The sequence below is a fragment of the Notolepis coatsorum genome (assembly GCF_963971535.1).
Source record: "Notolepis coatsorum genome assembly, chromosome: 17".
Taxonomy (NCBI): domain Eukaryota; kingdom Metazoa; phylum Chordata; class Actinopteri; order Aulopiformes; family Paralepididae; genus Notolepis; species Notolepis coatsorum.
Window position 1 is genome coordinate 98,151,548 of NC_140181.1, and position 13,808 is coordinate 98,165,355.

The following is a 13,808-nucleotide window of genomic DNA, read 5'->3' on the forward strand; positions in this document are numbered from 1 at the left end:
GTACATTTTATAATTATACAGTAGATATGCCATATGTAACCATAACATGTAACGACTGATTATATGATCAAGGTGAGTTTTTGTATCACAATGATGTGATGTGGAAAACATATAAAAAGACTGTCAGAATAATCCGTATAGTGTTGTATCACAATGATGTGATGTGGAAAACATGTAAAAAGATTGTCTGAATAATGGAAAATGAAAAAATTTTTTTTTTTTTATTAATAAAAGGGAACCCTGTCCATGATTATATTTGCTTACGGCAATCTTGTTCTCAATATATTCTCCACAGCCAGGCGCACAAGTCAGTGGGGAAAGAAGCGTACTGCTCGGGGTATAATGACGGGGCGAGGAGACGGAGGATTGAGAGGAGGAAAGGTGTGTTATTTACCTGAGGTAGGACGCTGTTGGAAGACTGGACTGTGGCGTTCTCATCTAGTGAGAGATGCGGGAAAAGACAAACGTGTCGTTAGCTCACAGCCCCCTGCCAGGTAAACGATCATGACATCATTCAATATTGAAATGCATCAATAATGTACCGTATATCTTCTGAACTACAGGACAGCGCGGTGGAGGCTGCCACTGCCAGGAGGGACATTACACTAAGTGAACCGGGGAAGTGGGTACTGTAAAGACCATGTATTATGCATGGTGGTATTTCACGCCAACGATCCCACAGACTTTTTGATTCATCTCCCTGCTATTTTTCTACTTCTTTAAAACGGGGACTAGCATAGAGCCGTCGTGAGACGGGAGATATATCAGAATCGTTAAAACATCCCCGTCCAGCCTGACAGGAGAGGAGGACGACTCTCGAGTAAAAGGAGAGAGAGGATATTTCCATATTAATATTCCAACGCCACCCTCATTCATCCTAATGAAAGTGGACGCGATTACATCAGCAATCAGCTTCCGATGTCTCCGGCCCGCGGGCGACATCTCAGAAGACTTCTGTGACGCCGAATAAATGGAAAGCCCCGGGCCGGAGTGGGGATGTTTTTTTTTTTTTTTAAACATCTACATCAACGGGCGCGGAGATAAAAAAAAAACGGGCTGCTAATTTAATCCTCTTTAATCCAATTACACGCGGTGCCATTCACCAGCCGCGGCTATAAAAGTGAGGGTGTGGCCGGTCGACGGCGTACAGCAGGAGTAATCATGGTCGGGAGGAGATGAGTTTAACGAGCTGCCACCGTCCCTCTGGGTGATTCCGACGCGCTAAAGCTCAGTTAGGGTAGCGTTGGTACTGGGCATCACGGTCGGGGACAAATTCACTTACAATTCGAATCAATTCCAACATTTAACGTTTTTTTTTGTTAAAATAAGTGGTCTACATGTTAAAATAATAGCTCTACATTCCGACAGCCAACAATATATGAATAGTTCGATTCCCGCTCCTCCCGGGCAGCGTGTCCAAGTGTTCTTGAGCAAGACACTTGACCCTTAACTGCTCGCGATGAGCAGGTTGGCACCTTGCATGGTCGCCTCCGCCATCGGTGTGAGAGAATGGGTCAAATGTGAGGAACAAAATTGTAAAGCGCTTTGGATAAAAGCGCTATATAAATGCAGTCCATTTACCAGTCCATTACTGATATAGTGTTTGGTTGGTAACATGGGTCTCCCAGTCTCTCCTGCTCTGCAGTAAACGGAAAATAAATGTTTTAGTATCACGTTCCCACTTTATCCAATCAGGAAAGAGAACTCCACACTGCAACAAAAAAAATAAGAAATAAAACTAGTTTTAAGCACATAAGTAAAATAATCTGCCAGTGTAGTAAGCTCATTTGGCTTGGCAAGATTTCTTGAAATAAGTGAAAATATGTAGGATTCTCTCCCCTGATTGGATAAAGTGGGACGGGATACAAGAAAATGTATTTCGTGTTTACTGCAGAGTGGAGGGACTCATCGGTGATGGCTGTCGGAAATAACACTTATTTTAACAATGAAATATCACTTACGCCACCTTCATGAAATGAAATTGCCATTTAGAGCTGATGACAGAACGTCCATTGATATTTACTGGTCAACAGGTTGGATAAGACAACCTTTTCTTTTTTTTTTAAACATTCCGCTGGCTCTTTTTACGTTTATCGCATTTTCTCTGGTCAAGAATGACCGACAGAAACAGGTTTGAATGGGGGTAGATGGGGAAGACACTCTGAGAAAGATACGGCTACAGTCCGGGATTCGAACTTGCTAACCCCAGATCCGTGACGAGCACGGTTGTCCCCGGCGCCGAAATAGCACTCGAGGTACGCGGTGAGCTACTGGAGCTCCCAAGACAACCTTTTCATGGCAAAAGTTTTTCGGCATTTAACAATTTTAAGACGAAATTATTTCAGTTCAGTTTAAATGTCAACTCCGTGAACGGGTCCCGGCAGGCCTACTGTGTACACAGCTCACAGGGGGGAGGGGGTGTAAACAAACCCCTGCTCTTCTCCAACCCCGGCTATAATCCTGCGAGGAATGAAAGGTCATCCCCGTTGTGGGGAGGTGAGGAGGAGCATGGAGCATCTGTGCGGAGGAGCGTGGAGCATCTGTGAGGAGGAGCGTCTGTGAGGAGGAGCGTGGAGCGTCTGTGAGGAGGAGCGTCTGTGAGGAGGAGCGTGGAGCATCTGTGAGGAGGAGCGTGGAGCGTCTGTGAGGAGGAGCGTGGAGCGTCTGTGAGGAGGAGCGTGGAGCGTCTGTGAGGAGGAGCGTCTGTGAGGAGGAGCGTGGAGCGTCTGTGAGGAGGAGCGTGGAGCGTCTGTGAGGAGGAGCATGGAGCGTCTGTGAGGAGGAGCGTGGAGCGTCTGTGAGGAGGAGCGTGGAGCGTCTGTGAGGAGGAGCGTGGAGCGTCTGTGAGGAGGAGCGTGGAGCGTCTGTGAGGAGGAGCGTGGAGCGTCTGTGAGGAGGAGCGTGGAGCGTCTGTGAGGAGGAGCGTGGAGCGTCTGTGAGGAGGAGCGTGGAGCGTCTGTGAGGAGGAGCGTGGAGCGTCTGTGAGGAGGAGCGTGGAGCGTCTGTGAGGAGGAGCGTGGAGCGTCTGTGAGGAGGAGCGTGGAGCGTCTGTGAGGAGGAGCGTGGAGCGTCTGATTGGGTGGGTGGACGTGGGACTGTGGGAGGGAGGAAACGAGTCTAGTACACAGTAGGGGTGGGAATCGCCAGAGACCTCGCGATACGATACTATCGCGATACTTGAGCCGCGACACGATAGCATCACGATACATCGCGAATATTGCGATATTATTATTATTTTTTTTTTAATCAATATTTTTTTACATTTTTTTTTACTGCAAAGTAAAACTGTCAACATGTTTTATCTAATAAAATAAAGTTCAGTCTGGGGGCGGCTACGTGGCGTAGTGGGCAAGGCGCTCGCCACGAATGCGGAGACGCTGGGCTCGCCTGTTCGAGCCCAGCGCTCCACATTGCTTTCAGTTTAGCTGGTCGTTCATACTAATACACATTGGCCGTATTAGGGGGTGGGAAACTGATGGGTGGGGATCGGGCGTTGTGGACAGCGACTCCTACAGGTCGGTTGGTGCGCCTGCGCAGTAGAATCAGGAAGTGTCGGGGGCAGCGTGAGCCTCCCACGCGTTACTCCTTGCCACTGAGAGATCGAGCTGCGCAGGTGAAAAGATGAGACTGCTGTTACCTCAAGTACCGGAGGGGACTTGTGCTATGTATGACTTAGTCCACATTGCAGCCGGCTTGTGGGAGGCAAGAAACAGCGTTCGTGACAGGGGAGGGTTGAATTGGATGATACGAAATTGGGATGGAGGGAAAATATTGAAAATGGGAGAAAAAGTGGATCAAACAAAATAAAAAGTTCAGTCTGTTCATCTCACTTCAATCATTTTTATTGCAGAACATGGTATTTTCTCAAGCAGACAGATGTAAACACTGTAATCTGTGTTGCATGTACCTGAAAAAAATTAACTGTTTGTATTACAGTCATATTCCAACTTAACTGAATGCACATGTGTGTGTGGACTACTGTACTATTACAGGTATTGAAATGAACAATGCAACTTCCTTATAAAAAATTTAAAAAATAATAACCTTTTAAATTTTTTATGAATAATTAAATATAGATACTTGGCGTCCCTGTATCGATACAGTATCGCCACGCAAAGTATCGCGATACTACTACGTATCGATTTTTTCCCCCCACCCCTAGTACACAGTATACAAAATAACAGCACGCAGAGTGATTGGCCTCACCACAGAACAAGTCAATAACAAACACCAGGTGGCTGCTGGGAATGAAAAAGACCCCCAGGGGACTTTCATTTCAACAAAAAGGCTTTTAAAAAACAGTTTTGAGTCAAATTGAAAAAGCTATTTCACAGAAAAATAATAGGAAGGAAAATTACTTTGCGGCCCGGAAATGTCCCCCAAACACATTTAAACGCGAGACGGAGAAGTTATCGCAACATTAGAAGTAAACTTCCTAATCCAATACATTTTCAAGGCCTACTACAATTAGAGAAAACATTTTTTAGGAAGCCTGCCCCTCCCCCCACAGGTCCCAGCCGGGAGGTGCTAGAATATGACTGAGGAATGTTGTGTGTGTGTGGGGGGGGGGGGGGGGGGGGGGGGGGGGGGGGGTGCCGGTTACCTTTATGGGATTGGGGGTCTTGGCTGGGCGGGGGAACTTTGGTCTGAGCGGACAGCAGCAACTCATAAGTGTGATCCTCTTCTTCCTCCTCCTCCGCGAGCTCCCCTCGCTCGTCAATACTGCTGTTCGTATAGAGAGCCTGGGTGACGAAGAGGAAGAGAGGGAGAGAGGAAAGAGGAGGGGTGGGGGAGAGAGAGAGGGGTGGGGGTGGGATGATCAGTGTCGCTGCGCTGGGTGAGTGTTTGTTGAAGTGTGTTCGGATGTGACCTGGAACGCAGCTTGAGGCCTGGAGTGAGGTTTAGCTGCCCTCGCTCCAGAGCGCCCTCTACTGGTGAGGTCTCTTATGCATACTATTTACACTTAATTCAATAGAATAGAATAGAATAGAATAGAATAGAATAGAATAGAATAGAAATCCTTTAATAATCCCGAGGGAAATTCGGCACTACAGATCGCTCACATTGAACAACAATAAACATTTAGGTAGTCAATAGGACTAAAATAAGAATAAGAATATAATAATATTAAGAATAAGAATAATAGAATAAAATACGATCCGGGATATACATTCTGGTATGTATATATATACACATTCTAAAATCTTAAATATACAACATACAACATAGACAGGAATCAAAGTATATGTAGTAATATCTACTGTAGGCAAAAGATCCATTTGTTTTAAGAGTTTTTATTAATTTGCTGAAATTATCGGTTGTAAAAAGCAGAGAGCAGATGTGGTTTGACTACTTTTGGGGGGCAGTGCTTCGCAGACATACAGGGTCGTGGCTATGGGCCGGTGAAAAACCATATTCCATACTCCAGCTTTATCACTAATGATAGATACGACACTCATCACCGTGTCCTTTATGAGAAGGTTGGTTGGTCCTCTCTGATGGAGAGATTGATTTAAAATTGTATTAACAGATTGCAGAATGGGTTACTATGTTATGTTACTATGATGCCCCTCTAGCTCATGGAATTAACTCAAACATTCCTTAAAGCTCGAGATTCTCCCCTCCAATTTGTTATCCTTGCTTTTTTTTTGCCTCGTCTTATTGTTATGATTTTATTTGCTTATTTCTGTATGCACACTTGACGTGACTGTAAACGAGGGAAAACCTCAGGTTTGAAATGAACAAATGTTTACTTCCTCGTCGTCGCACCCCGTGGCCCGCTCTCTGAATATCTTCTCCATAAACACAGCACTTCCATTTCCACCTCACCCCTCTGCCATTTCTGCCTCCCCCTCTCCCCCCTCTCTACCTCCTCTCCTCCTCTCTCTGTCTCCCCCTCTCTCTCTCTACCCCTCCTCTCTCTGTCTCCCCCCTCTTTCCCTCTCCCCCTCTCCTCCTCTGTCTCCCCCCTCTCCTCCTCTCTTCCCCTCTTTCCCTCTCCCCCCTCTCTCTGTATCCCCCCTCTCCCCCTCCCTCTCTCCCCCTCCCTCTCTCCCCCTCCCTCTCTCCCCCTCTACCCCCTTGTCGCACTCTGATGAATATTTATGAAGGGCTCATTTGATTTGAGCAGCAGTCGTGGAGTGAATGGACCTGATGGAAAGGGGGCGGCGGCGCTAAACACATACGTTCTAAACGGTGTTCAAACATTTACCTAACGCACGCTGTACCGACACTCTGACGGACGAGGCAGAGCCTCTACCTTCCTGGAACTTCGTCTGAGAACTAACTGATGACAGTTAGCCGCCCCCATATTTAATTGGACTGTTTGTGGTTGCCAGACGTTGCCGTTCTAAAAAAACCCTGTTGCCAGTTTACATTACATTTTACATTTAGTCATTTAGCTGACGCTTTTATCCAAAGCGACTTACAAGTTTTGTACAACAAGTCAGCAGGAAGGGCACAACTCTATCAGCTGAGTAACAATGTTCATCAAAGTGTTGAGTGCATGACCGTAAGGTTAGATTTTTCTTTTTTTCCCTTCATTTTAGATTTTTTCATTTCAGTTTCAAACGTGAACGGGTTTTCAGAGACGTAACAATTTGAATATCGAGGCAGACAGTGGCTCGGGGGGTAGAGCGGTCGCCCCCCGGTAATCGGAAGGTGCCCGGTTAGATTCCCCAGGATCTTCCAGCCGAACAAACCCGTCATCATCCCAGACCCGCTCCAATTCAAGCCAATCGGACGCACCGTCTCTAAATACTCTCCTCCCAGCCTCCAATCACGTTGTTTGTTTGTTTGTTGTTGTTGTTTTGACAGACTGACTCACGTTAATAAAAGGATCATCTTAGTCTTAGTTCATAATCACAACAAGAATCGGCTGCTCATCTGAAGAGAGTTTGTATGAGAGAGATACTAGCTTAATGCTGCGCCCATGTGGGGAGAAAGTAAACAAAACTAGCACCGAACAGCAAGATGAGGACCGGGGGGATGGAAGAGGAGGGGCACAGGCTGTGTGCTGGAACAGCCAGAAATACATGTTTCCTGAAATTACACATTTACGCCTGTCTGTTCTCTTGGTTATGACTTGCGAAACGATAATTCCCCTCAGAAAACGTTCCTCTGGGACGATCATCTAAAACATTTCCCATCTGGCAGCGACTTGTTAGTAGATGTTCTCTTCCAGTTGATTAGTTTCAACCTTGCAAGCCAGAAAAATATCTCGTGGTTGTACTTGGCTTGGTGATGATCGAGTCATTATTAAGTCATTACTTGCAAAAGAGAAGCACATCGCTGACAGTAAAATAATATTCATAAAATGCTTTAGTTAAAAAAATAAATAGCACTAGATTTAAAGAGAGGTCATTCTGAATGATTGATTGTGAACCATCTTCTGGCCGCCTCAGACCTACTCCTATCCAAGCTCCGGGAGGGTCATCAAAGAGAAGTCGCCTATTCTCAGTCCTTGCCCCACAATGGTGGAATGAACTACCCACCCCAGTTAGGACAGCCGAATCACGTCCAATCTTTCGCCGTCGACTAAAGACGCACTTCTTCAACCATTATCTGAATTAAAAAAAAAAAAAAAAAAAAAAATCGAACCCTAACTAACCGTACTGTCATGCACTTGTCCTAATAAACTAACCTACACTGTAGCACTCAACACTTTGATGAACATTGTTGCTCAGCTGATAGAGTTGTGCCCTTCCTGATGGCTTGTCGTACAGAACTTGTAAGTCGCTTTGGATAAAAGCATCAGCTAAATGACTAAATGTAAATGTAAATGTAAACCTGTTAAAACTCTTGATTGACTACATGTCCCTTCAGGTCAGTATCGTTCACATAGTATTTCTCTGTCCATTTCAACTCTTCACATGAGCAACAGCTTGTCTGTAACAGGCTTGTCTTCATACACCATCTTGTTTCGTCACAACCACGTGAAATGCTTAGTATGTCACAAAAGTAGGACGTACGTCATACATGTTAAACGCATTGGGGTACATCATGCCTGTTAGGGTGCAGACCTGCACCTTGTGTATATCTTTCTCATATTTCTATATTCAGATCTAATTTGATTGCCTATATTTATGTCTTTCTTGCATTACCTTGCCCATACCTGCTGCTATCGCGCCCGAATCTCCCCAAGGGGATCAATGAAGGAATATCTTATCTTATATTATCTTAAATATCTCATTATCCACATTTTCTCCACTATCTAGGATGGAATAATTTCGTATTAGAATCTCTCTGGATTTAAAACTGTGTGCTGTAGACGTTAGCAAAGCCAGGCTATACTACAGTGATTGCCTTATTGGACCCACCAGTGTATCAGTGGAGGTTATTGCATGACTACTAGTGAGGCAGTGCTTCACTAGTATACAAAAATATATATATATATTATTAATATACATAATATTTGTTTAGTTATTATTTTTAATATTTTTTTTATTAGAAATGTGTTCCTCTGTGGAAAAAAAATTGCAGTGATTTTTTTTAAAGCGATACACAGCTCCCAATCACTTACATTGGCTAGTAGTGAGGCACATTCCTCAAGTGCCTCACTAGCTAATGTAAGTGAATGGCAGTGAAATAGCACCTTTGATTGGACAGTAACTTGTCTAAGTGCACACCCATGAGGCTTAGACTCACTCATTCATTTGAATGGGGCTTGAATGATTGACAGTTCTGAAACTTTTTTTTACACCAATCAGAGAACACCATTTCCTATCCCATGCTTTGAGAGGGCTCGGAGAGCCCTGTACAGTCAGTAACATTACTGTGTAGGCAGTAGCACTGTAGGCTAAATGAAACTTTGCACCAAAGGACCGAAGTATAAATCAGCAACATGGAGAGGACTTATGCATCTGGATCAGAAAAAAAGTTGAGGATGAAAAAGTAAGTACAGTGTTTGTAAAAGCTTGTATGCTAACAGTAGCTAGCCAATTTGTTAGCTACCTTTAGCTTAGCTTATATTACATCACAATGATGATCACCAAGCTAACTTACTGTACACAGTAGGGCTGGGCAATTAATCGAAACAAAATCACGATCTCGATTCATAGACCTATGCAATCTCATTTCTAAGTTATGATGATTTTTTTTTTATAAAAAAAAAAGAAGAAAGTTATTACATTTTTATTTTATTTTTTTAACTTTTTTAATGATTTTATCTGGGTTGAACATGATTTGTGGAACTCCCTCTGTTGTGGTCGTGGTATTCACTGACCTTTGGGAAGTATTTCAACATGCACATGGGTATCTTAGTGGTGTAGTGTATCTTGTAGATCAGGCCCATTGCAAGTTGCTGTACTCTGTCGTCTACTCTAAGCCATCCTAGGTTGTCAAATGGGCAGGGGTGAGGTGGTTTTAGGAGTAAGGTCAAGCAGTAGTCTGACCAGTTTGTTTTGTGATGTTTGTAATCTTGTTTTTAGTGCCTTTGAGGTGCTTTGGTACCATGAGGTGCAAGCATAGTCGTAGTACCCTTGAATGAGTGCTCCTGTTAGAGTCTTCAAGGTATTCTTGTTTACCAGAGAGGAGATCCGGTACAGGAATCTAGTTTGTTGTTTGACTTACATTGGATGCCATTTTGTCACAGGAAAGATTTGCCTCTAGGATGGAACCCAGGTAGGTAATTTCATCTTTCCTTTTCCTTGTCACCTTCACCTAATATGTTTTGATCTGGTCAGGTGCGCTGTCACCTAATATGTTTTGATCTGGTCAGGTGCGCTGTCACCTAATATGTTTTGATCTGTGTCTGGTTAGGTGTGCCGTCACGCGTCACCTAATATGTTTTCATCTGTCTGGTCAGGTGTGCCGTCACCGAATATGTAATTTTTTGCATCCGTGTCTGGTCAGGTGCGCCGTCACCTAATGTTAATATGTTTTCATCTGTGTCCACTGACCACTGACACACACAGTGGGGGATGTTTTAAAAATATAATTTAATATATAATATAATATAATAATTTGTGCTTCACCAAAAGATTTGGTCAGCAGCCGCCACTGCAGTGTATCCAGGAGACTTGGGAGGGTACATATTGGAGATATAATTGTATAGAATTGAGAATGTAATGTCCCCAGATCCTCACCTCCTCCTCGTGACCAGGTCCTGGGTGGGCAGGATGGGCCAGGCGCTCCTTCTGTACACAATGAGGAGAAACAAGCAAATAATCAATAAATGTTTTATTTTTATTTCACCTTCCTTTGCAAAAGGTAGTAAATGGAAAAGCAACCTTTTCTATACTCTTCCAGATTATATGTGTGCAGCACCACATACTTTAACCCTTTCACTACAGATGCTTAACCCTTTTCACTACCACACTACAGAAGGTTACCCCTTTCACTACCACACCACAGAAGGTTACCCCTTTCACTACCACTACAGAAGGTTAACCCTTTCACTACCACACTACAGCAGGTTAACCCTTTCACTACCACACTACCGAAGGTTAACCCTTTCACTACCACACTACATAAGGTTAACCCTTTCACTACACACTACAGGAGGTTAACCCTTTCACTACCACACTACAGAAGGTTACCCCTTTCGCTACCACACTACAGAAGGTTAACCCTTTCGCTACCACACTACAGAAGGTTAACCCTTTCACTACACACTACAGGAGGTTAACCCTTTCACTACCACACTACAGCAGGTTAACCTTTTCACTACCACACGACAGAAGGTTAACCCTTTCACTACCACACTACAGATGGTTAACCCTTTCACTACCACACTACAGACGGTTAACCCCGTTTCACTACCACAATACAGACAGTTAACCCTTTCACTAACACACACACTACAGACGGTTAACCTTTGGTAGTGTGGTAGTGAAAGGGTTAAGCAGGAAGAAACACAAATGCTCAGCGATGCAACATACAACATGCCTATATACGCAAGATGTAGCATCATTAGGGACCTAAGGAGATCCAGTCCAGAGGAAACAGGAGCGCCGGTGATGGAGAGACCACCATCACCCTCTGCTGGGGATGCTGACACAATGCCACTGCTACAGTCAGCTGAAGCACTACCGACCTTGCCGGCTTCACTGTCCGGTCGTCCGGAGTCCCTGTCGGAGGACTTGCCGCTGGCCAGGCTGTCCAGAGAGTGGCAGGACGTGGCCTCGTACAGGGCCTCGTACGGGCTCTCCTCCTCTGGGCGCAGGGCCAGCCCTGAGATCAGCTCCGTTACCTGCTCCAGCTCTCCTGCACACACACACATTGCAAAATTAAATTCAAGGACTTTGAAGTACTTTTCCAAGCACTATTTTTCATTTTAAAATGGCATTTAAAAGGATACAATTCACTTATAGAATATTTATGGCTTAAAACCAATTTCTGACAATTAGTTACACTTAAAAAATATATATATATATTTCTTGATTCAGAATTTTTTTTATCGTGGATGAACAAAACTTTCAAAGTGAATGGTTGATATGAATTTCAAGGACTTTTTATGCACCTTGTTAAAAAAATGGGCCGTGACTTTTTTTTTTACAAACATCAAGCACTTTAACCCTTTAATCGCCAAGGACGACTTTAGACGTCATTGCTCGCCATGCGTAATCTGCCAATGACGTCGTACAGCGTCTTTGAGATCAATATTTCAAAAATCTGTCATGGCAATCATATTTCACCCACGGAGACTTGAGACTCGCTGTTGATCTCCTCTCAACTCTCCAACGGTTCAAGACCGCCATCTGGATCGCCAAAACCGGAAGTGAGTGGCCGGAAGTGGTGCTCACCCATATTTCGTCCGGCCACTCGCTATCGCTTGATACACTGGATAGCGATCCGTTGCCAATAACTCGATAAACAACATGATTTGGACGTATATAGTATTATACCACCTGGAACTGGACCAACTAGATCGACATCCCATAATAGCGAACTTTCTGCTCCATGCTGATCGCCCAACGCTACGAGGAAGCTGCGGTGAGTTTCAGCGTGTTTGATTATTATTATACATACACACTGCTCCGATCAACATATCACCCATACTAAATAAATGATTTAACGTCGGCCACAGACTTATAACCCCCCCCCCCCCCCCCCCCCCTGGCCACCAGCAGATGATGAGGCATGACGTGTAGGACCTTGTACAATTGAAATTTTTATTCTGACGTCAATCGGTATCAAACTACATTTGATGATCTAATATATGTATTTAGGGCTATAACTCACGTTCTGCAGAATGCTGCAGAAAAAAATAAAAACATATTTATACTTTAGACCGTATTTTAGTATGAATATGTGAATGAAAAAGTAGAACGTTGCTACATCCTAAACGATAGATACTTGACGTTGAATGGGCCATAGTAATGTCAATTTAGCAATACAATTTCAAAAGTTATAGCCCTGCAAAGAAGGGGAACATCTCCATAGACAAATAGAGCTGGCAGAGGACGGTATAAGGATGGATATAAGCGTGGCAGAGAAAGGGTTAAGCACTTCAAGGACCTTGTGCGAACCCTGACACACCTTGGAATGAAAGGGAATCCATAATCGTGACAGAAAGTTTGTGTTTTGTTTTAAGGTGAGCTGCAGAGAAAGCTTTGGTACCCAGGGTTCCCACTCTTGAGAAATACTTTGCCAGGCCTTTTCAAGGACATTTCCAGGATTTCTTTTTTTTATCTCGACAATCCAGGGCAGCACTTGCTCACAAACGGTCATATAATTTACCGGTAAGGCCTAGCATCGACACATTTAACACCAATTTTATTCCTCCTTTTTTTTAACGACGCAGGTTCATGAGGAAGTGTCTCACGTTCATTACAGGTGACTGCTACAGCCATCACTGCCAACTGTACAATAAGGTCCTCTTGTTGTGCCAAGAATTCCTCCTAAGTGACGTACGGAATTGATACATTTCCAGGTTTTCCATGACTGGAAATCTAAGTCTCTGAATGTTCAGGTTTTCCAGGTTTGAGTGGGAACCCTGTAACCGTGTAGACTCGTCTTCTCAGTGACTGGACCCGCGTGGCGATTCATGCGCACTTCATGCATCTTCACCCCACGAAGAAAACCATTCGTCTATAAAACAGCCTGAGGAGAGCATTTCATGTTTCTTTTACTTGTTCTTTTGACAACCAACTCTGCTAACGAGTATGAATATTGCCCAAGTTCTCTCTCCATCTCTCCCTCTGCCTCCATGTCAACATGACAAGTTTCAATCTCTCTCTGAAGAGCCTTGCCTCTCTTGCGCGGGCTGGGGCTCTCTGGAGGGGGGGGTACTGGCGGAGGAGGGAGGTCTATGTCAGGAGGCTTTCCAGCCATGTGACCTGCAAGTGAAAACAAAATGAGAGTTAATTTATAGAAGAGAATAGAACACAATAGAAATACTTTATTCATCCCGAGGGAAATTTGGCACTACAAATCGCTCACAGTAAACAGTAGACACAAAAACAAAAGTCAAGAATAAGAATAAAATAAGCCTAAGGATAAAATACGGCCCAGGATATAATTTCCTATGTCACATTCTAATATAAAATATACAGAAATATACAGTAAGTGTACATTTGTAAAAGTAAAAGTCCAGGAAGATAGTACTGTCACCCTGTGCTCAGTGATGCAGTGAGGCACAGTGATGCATTATAAAGTCTGATGGCTGTCGGAATGAAGGACTTCCTGTGCCGTTCAGTGTTACATCTAGGGAGTGTTAGTCTAGCACTGAACGTTCTCCTTTGAGTCATTATGTCATTAAGAGCAGCTATCTGTGTGCTATTTATTCATAGCTTGGTCTCTACCGTAGATCAGCTATCAATGTGCTCTTTATTCATTATGTTTAGTCTCTAGTGTAAATAAGATCA

General features: G+C 44.0%; 1 protein-coding gene across 1 annotated transcript in view; it reads right to left on the reverse strand.

The window, feature by feature from the left end:
* Positions 1 to 13,808, reverse strand: part of LOC311244167 (ankyrin repeat and SAM domain-containing protein 1A) — a gene marked incomplete at both ends in the record, with an annotated part of 125,785 nt that overhangs the window by 105,641 nt on the left and 6,336 nt on the right. The window contains 5 exon segments of the mRNA XM_084333575.1: positions 395 to 438; positions 4,604 to 4,742; positions 10,086 to 10,136; positions 11,036 to 11,205; positions 13,194 to 13,280. Of these exon segments, the coding sequence (XP_084189701.1) occupies positions 395 to 438; positions 4,604 to 4,742; positions 10,086 to 10,136; positions 11,036 to 11,205; positions 13,194 to 13,280 (491 nt within the window).